The 15216-nt window shown below is 44.0% G+C and overlaps 1 protein-coding gene across 1 annotated transcript; it reads left to right on the forward strand.

Annotated features, from left to right (window-relative positions):
- Nucleotides 1–2601: 2601 nt before the first annotated feature.
- On the forward strand, nt 2602–10690 carry LOC135943618 (uncharacterized). Its single transcript, XM_065490261.1, has 5 exons — nt 2602–2736; nt 6745–6913; nt 8830–8933; nt 10519–10532; nt 10587–10690. Exons 1-5 carry the CDS (start codon nt 2627–2629, stop codon nt 10688–10690), a joined length of 501 nt encoding a protein of 166 aa, XP_065346333.1. The 5' UTR covers nt 2602–2626.
- The last annotated feature ends 4526 nt before the right edge of the window (nt 10691–15216 follow it).

The following is a 15216-nucleotide window of genomic DNA, read 5'->3' on the forward strand; positions in this document are numbered from 1 at the left end:
TGAATTCTACGGGTGGTTCCTAAGGGAAGTACCATCTCCAAACCCTTTCCGATTTATTTAAAACCGACGGAAGCAATATTTCCTGCGAGTTTGAAATAATTTTACCGTTCCTGACTCGAGAAAATAAATTAAAACTCCGAAAAAGAACAAAAATTGAGGATTATAAATTCGAGGGGTGGTTCCTGAGGGAAGTACTATCTCCAAACCCTTTCCGATTTATTTAAAACCGACGGAAGCAATATTTCCTGCGAGTTTGAACTAATTTTATCGTTCCTGACTCGAGAAAATAAATGAAAACTCCGAAAAATAACAAAAATTGAGGATTATAAATTCGAGGGGTGGCTCCTGAGGGAAGTACCATCTCCAAACCCTATTCAATTCGTAAAGATCAATGAAAGCAATATTTCCTGCGAGTTTGAACTAATTTTACCGTTCCTGACTCGAGAAAATAAATTAAAACTCCGAAAAAGAACAAAAATTGAGGATTATAAATTCGAGGGATGGTTCCTGAGGGAAGTACCATCTCCAAACCCTTTCCGATTTATTTAAAACCGACGGAAGCAATATTTCCTGCGAGTTTGAACTAATTTTACCGTTCCTTACTCGAGAAAATAAATTAAAACTCCGAAAAAGAACAAAAATTGAGGATTATGAATTCTACGGGTGGTTCCTAAGGGAAGTACCATCTCCAAACCCTTTCCGATTTATTTAAAACCGACGGAAGCAATATTTCCTGCGAGTTTGAAATAATTTTACCGTTCCTGACTCGAGAAAATAAATTAAAACTCCGAAAAAGAACAAAAATTGAGGATTATAAATTCGAGGGGTGGTTCCTGAGGGAAGTACCATCTCCAAACCCTTTCCGATTTATTTAAAACCGACGGAAGCAATATTTCCTGCGAGTTTGAACTAATTTTACCGTTCCTGACTCGAGAAAATAAATTAAAACTCCGGAACAAGGTCAATTTTGAGGATTATAAATTCGAGGGGTGGCTCCTGAGGGAAGTACCATCTCCAAACCCTATTCAATTCGTAAAGATCAATGAAAGCAATATTTCCTGCGAGTTTGAACTAATTTTACCGTTCCTGACTCGAGAAAATAAATTAAAACTCCGAAAAAGAACAAAAATTGAGGATTATAAATTCTAGGGGTGGTTCCTAAGGGAAGTACCATCTCCAAACCCTTTCCGATTTATTTAAAACCGACGGTAGCAATCAATATTTCCTGCGAGTTTGAACTAATTTTACCGTTCCTGACTCGAGAAAATAAATTAAAACTCCGAAAAAGAACAAAAATTGAGGATTATAAATTCGAGGGGTGGTTCCTGAGGGAAGTACCATCTCCAAACCCTTTCCGATTTATTTAAAACCGACGGAAGCAATATTTCCTGCGAGTTTGAACTAATTTTACCGTTCCTGACTCGAGAAAATAAATTAAAACTCCGAAAAAGAACAAAAATTGAGGATTATAAATTCGAGGGGTGGCTCCTGAGGGAAGTACCATCTCCAAACCCTATTCAATTCGTAAAGATCAATGAAAGCATTATTTCCTGCGAGTTTGAACTAATTTTATCGTTCCTGACTCGAGAAAATAAATTAAAACTCCGAAAAAGAACAAAAATTGAGGATTATAAATTCGAGGGGTGGTTCCTGAGGGAAGTACCATCTCCAAACCCTTTCCGATTTATTTAAAACCGACGGAAGCAATATTTCCTGCGAGTTTGAACTAATTTTATCGTTCCTGACTCGAGAAAATAAATTAAAACTCCGGAAAAAGGTCAATTTTGATGGTTAAAAATTCGAGGGGTGGTTCCTGAGGGAAGTTCGATATCCAAACCAAACCCAATTTATGTAGACTGATGATTGCAATATTTTCTGCGAGTTTTGACTCCTTAAAAAATTACGTTTTTCTGGAGTTTTTCATAATTTTCTCGAGTTAGGAACGATGAAAACTCGCTCGAAACGAAACCACACTCATTCATGGCTCCATTCCACGTTTTTTTTTATAAACAAACACCGGCATTTCTACAGTCATTTCGTACGTGGCACGATTAATTTTCAATTAAGCACTTATCAGTTGACCCTGTTCAGAGCTGCAAACAAAAAACCTGATTGTATTTGCAAATATTTTTGCTAAAGGATAATTTCGCGAGAAAAAAAACATCTGAAAAAAATGGTTAACTCTTTAGAGGGAAAACTTAACACCTGGGAAAAAATTCGCGAGCCGGCTTTGTCGTTGCTTAATAAAAGGCCAAAAAAACGCGCAAATTTGCTGGTCGGTCCGGCGGTCGGTCGGTCGGTTTCAAATCTGCTGCAAATAATGCTCATATGCTTTTTGTTATTTGCTCTGCACTCGCTCGGACAAACGTACGTAGGCCTGATTTTATTTATCTTTCCGTGAGGCGCGAAATGCAAATTTAGTTTGTTTTCCGTTTTTGCAGATTGCGAAATAGTCCCGCTAAAAAAATTTGTCCGCCGATTAATTGTGCGGCGGCCAGCTGCGTGCCGTTCGAGCAAAACCTCTTTTAATTTGATAACTGTCCACGCGCTGGTGTTTGCATGAATATTTATGGTATGTCTTGTGCTCTTGTTTATAGATTTTTGACGAGACTGGCCGAGCCGCGAGATGAAGGCGATTTTCAATGTCCGCGCCACCGCCAACGGCAAGCCTGCGCTGGACGACGTCCGCGTCATCGAACCGAGACCATCGAGGACAAAGCAACCTCCTACAACAGGGTGAGTAATCTCCTTTTTATTCGGGGCTGGAATAGGAGTCATCTGGGAGAAAAGGATTTTTGAAGGGTGGAAAAAATATGAAAATCGACTCGTATTCGAGTAACAGTGCGGGCTGCATTCGAATTGCTCAATTTTATAAGTTTTTAGATTCATTTAGTCACAATCTAGTCACCTATCGTTGCAAACATAAACAATTTTGGTATTTTCACGTCATCACCAATGACGATTTTTTAAAAATGCAATTTATGTGGAAAATCGAGGCAGGCTGGCTGTGGAGCGCGAAGCAAAGCGACGGCGGTGAAGCTCGCCTCTTGGCACAAACGCGGCTTTCAATCAGATTCAATTTCGCCGCTGCCACACTACGATTTCGCGCGTTTTCAACAGAAATAATCCCTCCAGACTGTGTCAGCTCGCCCTGCCCATCCTCGTCGTCTGATCTTTCCATTAAATATTCGCGCAACTTCTTTTCCAGACAAATTTATTTTATAATTTATCGTTTTCTATCGCGCCATGTTGTAAAAAAAAACAATTTCTTATTGCCAATAATACTTCACACGCGCACCACACACTCCGTCTCCTCATTTGTCCCAATTTTAACAGATATTTTTACAAAACTATCCAACTTGTGAAAAATTTAATGCCAGACGAAATTGGCTGCAAAATTTTAACTTTTTCGAGAGTGTGTTGATTGTCTGCCCGGTGGAAATCGTAAAAATTAATTAATTAATTTACACACGTCTTCGCAATTTTGGACTGATCAATCCAGAAGCTTTATAGCAAAACAGATTCTTGGTGCTGCTGTGATTTTTGCGCCATGTTACGTATTTTTAATTGATTTTCCAACAATCAATTTTCTCTGATGTTCTATCAAGAAACGATTATTAATTCTAGAAAAGCGAACACCTGTTTTAAATGTGATAAACTCGTGCGATGCCAATGGGCTGCGTGTTAAACATGCTGTTTTTGCGTGCGGAGATGAAACGCAGAGAAAAAAGTGACGGCTGCTTCTTTTTTCCGTCGTCCTTAAGTTGGTTTTTGCTTGTGAAAAGAAAGAAGCGATTCGAATAAGTCGCGTTTTGTTTTTCATTTCAGACGTGCAGACAATCGCCTTATTTCTTTGTCTAACTCGAGTAATGGCACTTGTCTCTCGCTCGATCTCGGCGGGAAAGCAGCGAGAAAAATCAGCCGATTAATCATAGCTTTTGCAACCAGCATCCGAGAGCGGAGTGACGTCACGCTGAACGGCTCTCGCTCGCTCTGCACTGCAGTTCGCTCGGCAAATTCAATATGTTCGCCGCGAAACCAATTAGGCAAAACGCTTTGTTTACGCCGCGCCGATTTGTTTGTTATCGTCCCGCCACGCCACGCTTTGTCACTCGTCCACTCCCTGATTTAGTCCGAAATTTCAGTTTACGGACACTTTTCATCCTGATCAATTGATGCGAGCCAAAAATTCCGTACGTAACTGTTTGGAAAATTTAAAAAATTGGGATATATTTTTAAAGCCAGTGTTTTAATTGAATTTCTAGTAAAATATTTTGAATATTATCAAGTCAGTCGCACACCAACAGTAAAATTGTGTGTTTTTTGCAAACCACCAATTAAATAATTTGAGTCAATAGTAGAGAGGGAAATTTATTTACTTTAAATCGTGTGTTAAATCCTAAGCTGTGGAATAATGAAAGCAGGATTGGTAATTAAAACACGGCAACTCCTTTTTCCTTTGTTTGTTTCGGCTGATTGCAGTTTTGCAGGATTCGGAATGTACAATTTAAAATTAAAAATGTATCCCAGTTGATAGTCGGGATTTGAAATCATCAGTCTTTCTCCCAATTTTATTTTTTTCCATTTTGTATATTTTGCCAGACGTAGGAGCTAAATAAAAAAATTTGGCAATATATTAATTAAAAAAATTATGTTCCGCATGCAATAATTTATTTGCCTCTGCTCTCTGGCGTCACATACTTTATTTCTCATAATTCATAAAGTTATTATTTTTTATGTAATAAATTTTGCTAATTTAAGTCAGCAAAGCGTCACGCGAAATGCGGAGCGGAAAGATGTCGGAATTATGAATTTTTGTGCATGTGGCCAGACTGGCCGATCGTGACGTCATCGCTCTTTTTCTCCTGCTGCCAAATTGGCTCGTTTCCCCCGCTTCCCGTCTGCGGCCTTGAAATTCTTATCCTCTCGTCCAGGGAATTTGAACCGACCAATCAGCGTCGTTGTTTTTCCAGTGCTGGCCAGCTCTGGCCGGCGAACGCGCGGCCACCGAAAGGCGAACGCTCGGCCGCCGCCGCCGCAACAGGTCCCTCTCTTTCTCGCTCGCGCTCTCTCTTTCTCTCCCTGCCGGCCGCTTCTCGGCGGCAGCAGCAGTGTGCAGTGCTCAAGTGCCGGCCGAACCGAACCAAAGGAACCAAGCCGAAGCATTCGGTCTGTCAGTGCAGCAAAGCGAACTCGCTCGAAACGACACCACACTCATTCACGGCTCCATTCCACGTTTTTTTATAAACAACCACCGGCATTTCTACAGTCATTTCGTACGTGGCACGATTAATTTTCAATTAAGCACTTATCAGTTGACCCTGTTCCGAGCTGCAAACAAAAAACCTGATTGTATTTGCAAATATTTTTGCTAAAGGATAATTTCGCGAGAAAAAAATCAGCAGTAAAAATGGTTAACACTATAGAGGGAAAACTTGACACCTGGAAAAAAGATTCGCGGATATAAATTATACTCTTTACAATTGGCACAATCTTTGAGAAGGCTCATTGAAAGATATTTGCGGGAAGAGATATTTATTTTTTTTCAATGTTTACACGATTTGAGGGCTGAGCATAATTCTCTCAAAGTATTATTCTCAATATTCGTCTTGGAATTGGCCCTGGAGTCGGCAAAAATCCGGTTTATATTGATTTTAAAATTTCTCAAGTAAAACTAACAACTGCACTCACTCGGTTGCGGGAGCTCGTTGTGCCGAGAAATATGCGAGAGCACCGCAGCCTGTCTATATCTATCTTCTTACGAGATGGCTGGCTGCATTGTTATCTTTCATAGTCTTCAAAAAATAATTAGTCACATAATATTTATCTAGTTAAATTAAATTATTAGCCATCGATATTTCATTAAAATACAATCGTATAATTATATCACAAAAATGGTAGATTGTTGATTTAACTTTTTTTATTGCACCTTTTTGAAATAATCCAAATAGGCAATAGAAGACCAAATCGTGAATTCCAAATAATTTAAATTAATTTTCTGTCAATTTAATTCCGAAATGTATTGCCTATCCGCGTGGAGCACAAAACCCGGTCGGTTTGAAGTAAATTAGGCGGTCTTGAGCGATGCTTCTAGGATTGGAAATAGCCGGCGTCCTGAGTTGAGGAATTTTTAAGATACTATTCAATGACACAAAAATTGTCTCTCCCAGCTAAACGGTGTGATTCAAAGAAACGAATAAGCAATACGAAAAAATCACAGTTCTCTCAGATTTAATTTGCGTGTTTAATTTCACACTTGGCGCATTCAGATGAAAAAGCGTTGGCACAATCGATTATTCGGTAATAATAGCTCCCTCACTCAGAGATTTTAGCAACTCGGTCGCACAACTCACCGAATTACTCGATAAAATCGAGTGCAATTTAGCACATTAGCGCGCTTTCATATCGGACACACGTCTCTTTCCAAATATTTAGCACCTTTTCCTTAATCGGTTTATAAAAATTGAATTGAGTTGGAAACATCGGTCGGATGCGGTGGTGATAAAAAACAGTGTCGAGTGGATGCAGTGCAAGATGTATTTTTCGTTTCGGAGCGAGCAATCGCGAGTGCAGAGATGGATTTCCGCGAATCGATAAGCGCGTATGCTGCGTCTCAGCTTGTGACAAGCGCTCATACACGGGCTCAAATTCGCGGAAATGCGCGCGCCAATTATCAGGGCGCACGTGCAACGCTGCGCAAAGAGAGAAGATGGATGAATATTTTGACTGTGTTGTTGTCTGCAGGGTGATGCGAGCGGCTCAGCCCGGCGGCGTGGCAGCGACATGTACCCTTGGTACCGGGACGCTGGACACCTCGGACAGTTCAACCCGCCAGACCATGCCGGCCGCCATCAAGACCGAGAGCGGCTACAACGACTGCATGCTCGCCCTCGACTACGCCGCCCAGTCAAAGGTCAGTTCAATATTATTTTTTCTATATTGTATGCGAATAAAATTGGAAAATTTGGGAAAAAAAGGACACAAAACAACCGACAACACGCTTGTCTCGCTCGGTCTCGCCAAACGAAAAGCTGCGGTCCTGAGGCCCTTTTAACAAAATTGGGCTAAACCTCAAATGTGATATTTAGCCAATGCTAAATTAATTTGGAGTAAGAAAGGTGCCTAAGCATTTTATACCTGTTTCTGATCAAGTAGTTGGGAAATTTTATTAAAAAAAAAAACGAAAGTTAAAATATTGGTAAAAGATAATGCGCAAGATTTTAAATATCATGTGTGACTGCACGGTATTTGATTTAAACTTATTTTCTAATCTTCAGCAGCTAAACTTAGCTTGACAATGCGACTTTATAAAGTTAATGTCGTGCTTGAAATCCTTAGAACTTCGAAATATAATGAAAATATTTCCCGCGATGGGAAAGATTCTTTGTGAGATGAGGATTTGTTTCATTTGTCCGCGAATATATTTTTGCCAAATGCTAAATTAGCTTTATTTGCCAAGCACAGGCGAGCGGGTAATTATGCCAGATCGTAATTTAATGGTCCGGTGAAACGTGCGACTGTCACAGGAATCGACTTTGAACTCCGAGTGCCCGGTGCGCAGCTTTTGTCCTTTTGAAGCGACTATTTTCCGAGCCTGATTGTGAGAATGGCCGGCAAGAGTGAATTTGAAGCGGAGCGAATGATTTATTTACTCAGATTGTGTGTGTCTAGTTGAATGAAGATTTTATTTGAGTGGCTGCGCGGTCGTGGTCGCGGTGCATGCCGGCCGAGTGGCTGAATTAAATTTACTGCCGTGTTTGTTTGATTAACAATTGATATGTGGAATCGGCCGGTGCTGGTGCGCCATCAAACGAGCTCGCGTTGTGACGAAAGCGAAATTTGAATGCCAATTAATTCGCGGCGTCTCGTTACAAAAGCAGCCGCTCTTGGCACCGCGACCGAAATAATAATCGAGTGTCGCGTTTTTGTCGCGCCGCATTAGCAGTAATCGAGCGTACGAAAGCCGCTTTTCCAGGTATCCCGGCCGCAATTTGTCTCCGGCTGCGCGCGCGCGATCAATCGTCGTGTCCCCTGGACTGGCCTGGCCTTTGCCGATGCGACCAAATCACAATTCGCCATAGCCGCGACACGATTATAACGTTGTATTGATTAATTGGCATTTGACGAAATTAACACATAAATTATTCAAACAGACGAGTGATTTTTTGTTGAATTCGACTAGCGTGAATATTTGTAGATAAAATAGTTGCGTAAAATCGTATGGATTTTTGAGCTGTTTTTCCGATTCGAGTAGAGAATTGGATTAATAGTTTGTTAATAAATTGTCGCGAAAAGTCTGGAAGTCGTACTACAATTTCGGTCTCGCCAATCAAAGTGAACATGTTTTGAGCTTTTTGATCCACAATCTCGAACGGTCCGACATACGTGGGAAATCACTCGTCTGTTTGAATAATTTATGTGTTAATTTCGTCAAATGCCAATTAATCAATACAACGTTATACGATGAACGGCAAATTTATAGTATACCAGCCGTCGAAAAGAACAATAATTGGCATTCGATCTGCGCGTCTCCGATCGGCAAAAAAGATCGAGTCTGCACGCGTGACTTATGGCCGCTCCGCTCGCCGAGTTGCCTAATTAAATTACGTGACGACCCTGAATGCCGCCATCGCTCGCTGCTGTCCAGCCTCTTGCGGGCTGGAGATCGTACTGCGGATGTGCTAAGCGAGTGTAAAGCTACTGCACATGCTTGGGTCTCATGGGCATGCGCAGTACGTCTGAAAACACGTTACACATGCGCATTAACGTGAAATAAAGAATTACAGTAGACTATATTTTTATCTCTGGACACCAACTGCGCATGTTTAGGTCGACGTGGTAGCTTCTGCGCAGGCTCGGAAGGCCACCGGGCATGCGCAGAAGCTGCTGAAGAGTCGGTTTTACGCGCAGAGCCATTTTATCCTCATCACCAAGTAATATTTGAGTTCACGGACTGATGAATGACATAATAACGTCAGCTAGCTGCTATTTTTCTCACCTGACACCGCGGCGGCGCGCTCACCTTGCGCTTAGGCGTAGCGGAAATTTGGTTTTCGCTCCGCTCTCGCAATCAGCGGCCGTAAAACCGGAGCATTTTCATTCCGCGCGGCCGGCCAATTCAATTTATTGCCCAAAACAAGCAAGATTGTCCGCCACTGCTGCACAAATGGCCTCCAATATGAAAATGGCTGTAGCGGGAGTGAAAAGACAATGTGTTTTTCTTTAGTTCGTGGCTAGCAATTTATTAGAATACTGTAATTAAATTCGTGGTGATAAATTTAGTTAAAACGTGTTAACTATAATTATAATTAAATAAAAATTCTCTCCTGACCTGATTCGTCCCTGACGCCGGAAATCACGCCCACGGAGGCCACACTGCTCTTCAGGGACGTCAGGGACGCGCAGGAAGTTGGCGCGTTGAAAGGTGAAGACCGAATTCTGAAATTCTTTCCGCCAACAATCGAACACTCGAATTCGCGGCGACTATGAAACTGATTAATTGTTGGTTTGTTGACTGCATTTTTGGGTATTTGAGATAAATAGACACGTAGCTCCTTTTTATTGTTGTGATTGTGACGTCACTGACAACAAACGAGGGCAAGCGGGATAAATTTTAGTTTGTTAGCGCTGAATCTGGATCTGCACGAATGCGAAGCGGTGTTTGTTGTGCCGGGCAGCACGCGTGTTTCGCCGGTTGCGTAACACGCGTCAGTCTCGCCTCGGCGGGAGACTGCGTAGTGTGCTCTGCCGAAATTCAAATTTTCAACAATGCTGATGAGCAACGAGACAATTAGGTAACCGTTCGAACGCAAAAATTTTCGTATGCATCAGTCAACAATGAAACATAGCAAGAGTAACAATGGCATCGCGCCTGTTTGAAGATTGTTTTGAGCTCTATTTCGGTTTGTGTCAGCGGCCTTAATTTCGCCTGAGGGCCTGCGGTCTGTGTGGAGTGAGGAAGTCTGGTGGTCTTTCCTTGGCCGGCAAAATGAGAAGAAAATTATAATGTAAGCAGTAACTGCGTCCGCGTAGGGCCCACACGTGAAAGAACAAGAGACTCAAGCGCTCAACTATGTAACCAACAAAATGTTTGCCTATTTAGAAACGGGTTTAATTCAGTCGCGATTGAGTTCCCATAATTTTTAATGCACGTCAACACTTTGCAAATCATTTGTAATCTTTGGTTATGTATTATGCGCATTCATTATGTCCCTGAAACGCGACTCGATGTCATCGGCGCCCGAAAGAGAAACTCGTAGAGTTTGCAACCTGCGCGACGTGCGTGTAATCAGATGTTGCCTACTCTCGCGACGCGATGACTGTCCAGTTTACCTCTCGAGCCAACAAATTCCCTCAAAATACATTTTTTGTTATTATTTTAAATCTGTGTAATTGATTGGCTTTGGTGCTTTTAGTCTTTTAGTGTTCTCAAATATTTCGCATGGCACCCTGAGTTCGACTTTTCAAACTTTGTCCAAATTAATGTTCTCTCTTATTAAAATTGTAATTTATTGATAGACTGGTCCTCACTGGTCAGTGGTGAAAACTTAAAAATTGAAATGTGCGTGTGCTGTTTGCTGTTTCAGGGACGGCGAGCAGCTGGGGTGGCTTCGGAGCATCCGCGTTGGACGGGCAGACGGCGCAGTTGACACTGGACGGCCAGTACTCGTGCGAGGCGCGCAGTGTATAGGCAGCGTCGTGTGCTGCGCCGGCTCGAGCTCATCGACGCCCAAGTTGGAGCGAGGAGCACAGCGCCGTCCAACCACCTTTCACCGTCTGACTCGCAGGTAAGGCCAATAATCTCACATTTTACAATTCCCATGTTACATAAATAATAGTGATTCATACAGAGGATTTAAAATGCCTTGAAAATAATTGCAATAATCGTGTAATTTTCAATTTAAAAATTAATTCCTGAATATTTAAAATAAGTTTTTGAGTTACTGTCCATTTTAAAAAAATAATTAAAATTCAATCAATTTGCACAAAAAGAATTGATTCGCTCATTGGGACACAGAAACGGGACCCTCGCTTTTAGCGCAGGTTGCTGCAATATAATTCAGTTGCTGGCCATTTGGACACCGCGCGTTCGTCGCATTATGTTAACTGGAAAATTCGCTTGTATCTCGAAAACTGTAAGACATGTCGATTTTCGAAAAAGATATATTTTCAGACACTGCTCGGGGACTCGTTTTGGCTCGGAATTGGGAGGTTTGAAAACATTCTTTGGTTGCTGTGGCTGCTGGCTGCCGGCAACAATGCACACGAACGAGTTAAATGCAACAATGAGTTGTAGTGTGTGCCTGTTGCTGGCAGCGAGCGGTCTACGCGCACGCTGATGCACACCGCCCGTCATTGAGCGGCCCAGAAGGCGGCCTGTGGCCGCCAGGCGGCCACAGAAAACCGCGGCCGACGGCCACTTCGTCAACTGGCCGAATACCCTCATTTTGGGCAAGTACACAAATCCTGTTTTGGGGGAGTTGAGAATTCGCGGCCAAGAATTTTTTCAAATTTTCGTTTGATTTCTCGCAAACTCCTTTCCGGACTGGAGGTTTTTCGGTCTCAATTTGACAATGCCGACGCGGCCGACACTGTGGCCGACTCGACAGCCGGCCGACGGACCGAATTCGCCGTTTTAGCATTGGTTTCAATGGCGGGATAGGTGACGGTTAAGGTCAGATGCAGGTTAGAGACAGGTCAGAAAGAGGTGCGGTATTGTTGCGACTGAACATTTTGGTAAATTCGCGAATAGCTTGACGGGTTTTGGTCTCATATCGACAAGTTCGACTCAGCCGACATTTTGGCTGAACCGCCGGCCGAATTCGACGCGTGGTTCTAGGCAAAAATGTACATATAATGTGCCGCAAGACCGAGTTCATCGACCCTCGACATTGTTGTTTTAATTTTGTAACAATAACAGTCACTCTATTTTAAAATTAGATCTTATTGTTAGGCTCGGTTTAGAATAGCATCATTAGAACCGTTGATTAATTTGCGTCAAATATTGTGACACCTAAATTAATCAGTAAAATCGCAATTCAAAATTTGCGCTACGTTCGAATCCCCTCATTTATAAAACAAAATAATATTTTTTATGAAAAATTAAGAATTTATAGAAATAAAAAAAGAATTTCAGTGCAGAGAATAAAAGCCTTTTTGTAATTTATTTGTCTTCAGTTCTCGCATGTGGATTTTTAAATATTTATGATTCTCAGCTTGCTTAAGTGCGCATGCGTGGTTAGCAGCTGGCGGTGGCAGTCTCCACTCACAATCTCCAGTATGGCAGCGACATCGGCTGGTGGATGACGTGCGCGGTGCACTGCAGTCGTGATTGAGGGGCCAGCGACCACCAGGCGACTACCGAGGAACACGGCTACATTTCGGGTGAGTACACTAATTTATTATTTCATATGTTGGGGGCTAAGAAATTCTATGAGTTTTCGTTTAAATTATCGCGAGCTACTATGTGGCATCTTAATTGGTTCGCCGACGACCTGCAGCAGCTCTTCAAAACCATGTAAAAGGTTAAGTTCCTGTGAACGAAATTCCATGCCGAAACGCGCAAAAATCTGATATATCGGGAACTGAAAATAGGTTACACAGCATTCGTTGACTGGAATCGGACGATAAAAAATCTGACTGCGTGAATTATTGATTAGAATTCAATCCAACTGTTTCTCCAAAGGATTATTCGTGAATTTTTTGAAAATACGGGGCATCATTTGAATTTTTATTTTAAAAATTTGCAGCTAGTTGCAGTAGAAATCTTAAAAAAACATTTAAGCAAAAAAAAACCCGCGTTACTGATTGCTTACTGATTTTGGATTTTGGCACGTCGAATTTCAATTTTGTACGCTATAAATGGTTATAGAAGCAGAATTAAATTTAAATTCGAATTAAATTTAAATTAAAATTAAAGCAGGATATTTTGTACAAAAATTGCAAAATTGGCTTTGTCGTATAATTCCCGACACTAGTAGAAGTGGGAATCAGCTCAAATCTGCTGCTTGACACACACCCTTTTAATTTATAGCTGCTAGAGGCGCTCTCTTTGCGACACTCTGGGCTGCAGAGGGGGCCAAGTGTGCCGAAAGCCAATAATTCAATATTAATCAAATTGTCCGATAAATTAAATTTTTCCGAGCTACTGTGATTCCACTGCTATTCCTATTATTATTTATCAATCAATGAATGAATTGAAGATGGAGAGCCAATTGGAGCGGACGACGACGGAGACGACGGATTTGTGCACGGTGAGCGAGGAGCTGGACTCTGGCAAAGGAAATGGAGCTGGCGCGGTGGAGCACGGAGAAAGGCTGAAGTCGAGCAAACCGCCGCGGCCGCCGCGCAAGCACGAGCTGGAACAGGACCAGGAGCAGGAGGAGGAGCAACAGCCCAATCTGTCAGAGTCAGAGGCCTGGTCCGAGCCGGACCGCACCGTCTCGCTCGCGCGCATCGGCCTGCCCGAGAACAAGACGCCCGTCAACCAGATCGTCTCGTCGCCAAACTCCTCCGAGCTCGAGCACTCGCCCCGCACCCCAGGTATTTCCAACGCTGATACTATAAGAGATCTTTAACTTGTTTGGCGTCGACTTGCAGCTTAAAGTTGTTTTATCGCGTTAAAATTGCGAATAAGAAGGCACAACTCGGAGAAAACAGTTCAATTCTTTGCTCCAGCGCAAATTTAATGTTACTGCGATTTTAAATCGATAGACTATCTCTCTAGCTGCAAGTAGGAACATAATAGAGGGCGGTACGGTTCCAATCGGCGGCAACACTCATCTCTCCTTGCTCCTTAAAGTCTCTACTCTTAATTCAAAGAAATTTAATATCTGCCGATCACACAATGTTTGCACCAATTTCTGAACTTTTTATTAACCACTCAAATCAAATTAAAAATGAAGTTTTCCCGTAAAATTCAGGAAATATTGAACAAAGAGTGTAGAAAAAGTGGACTTGCAGATCGAAAATAATACAAACCCCTTTTTACTAATAGAAATGGTGGTTGCAGGCAAGAAAGCGTCGTACAAGAAGCTGGTGCAGCGGCTGCACGCGACGGAGCAGATCATCGAGGCGCTGCAGGCCGAGCTGAGCGCGCACAAGGCCCTGGCCAAGGCCGAGCAGCCGGTGGGGCAGGAGGCGGCGCTGGAATCGCAGCGGGCGCGACTGGAAGTGGTGGTGCGGCAGAGTGAGGCGACGCGGCTGCAGCTGGAGGCAGCGGCGAGGGGCGAGGCGGGCGCCGAGGCCGAGCGGCAGCTGGCGGAGGCGGAGGGCCGCGTGCGGCAGCTCAAGGCCGAGCTGAGCGAGCGGGACGGCGTGCAGCGCCACCTGCAGCTTGTGCAGCTCGAGACGCAGGAGGCGCTGGCCACCATGGAGGCGGCCAGGGCGGCCATGCACGACGAACTGGTGCACACGAGGCTCGCCTGCCAGCAGCTGGAGCGACGCGCGCTCGACGCCACCAGCAGCAAGTGTCAACAGCTCGAGCAAGCCTCCAAGCAGGACATGCAGCGCTGCCAGCAGCTGGCCAAGCAGGTCGATGAGGCGGAGGTGCAGTGCCGCGCGCTGACGCAGCAGGTGCAACAGCTCGAGGCGGCGCGCTCCTCCGACAGCGACGAGCACTCTGCCAGCCGGCACACGCTGTCTTCGCCGGACCTGGGCATAGAGAGCGACACCGGCCGCAGCGGCGGCGGCGGAGGCGACGGGAGAACTGGTAGCTCAAGCAGAAGCTTACCGAGAGCCAATCCATCTTGGAACGCTACGCTGCCTCGAGGCGCTCTACAAGAACCGCGACTGGCTGCGCGTATAGGCCTCCATGGAGAAGAAGCTGTTGCGCACGGACGAGGTGCTTCTCAAGGCCTTGCACAACCTCAAGCTGCTGCCCAAGTCGCCCCGAAAAGCTGTCGTTAAGGTGCTGGACTATGAGAGGATGATGCCTAGCTTGAGTCCACCGCTGAGGAATATACCATCGCCGACGTCGTCCGTGTCTTCAACTTCGCCGGCCAACTGGTTGGAGCACTCGTCTGCATCCTCGGCGCTTGCGGCCGCGACGTCGGCATTTTTGGCGTCGCTGACGTCCACTCCGAGAAGAAGAAGGAGGCGGAGCCAAGCACAGCATGCACTAGTGCGCATGTGTGGTTGGCAGCTGGCGTTGGCAGACCCAGACTCCAGTCGTCCAGCCTGGCAGCGACAGCGACTGAAGGATGACGTGCGCGGTGA

Source organism: Cloeon dipterum, chromosome 1 (genome assembly GCF_949628265.1).
Source record: "Cloeon dipterum chromosome 1, ieCloDipt1.1, whole genome shotgun sequence".
NCBI classification, from domain to species: Eukaryota; Metazoa; Arthropoda; class Insecta; order Ephemeroptera; family Baetidae; genus Cloeon; species Cloeon dipterum.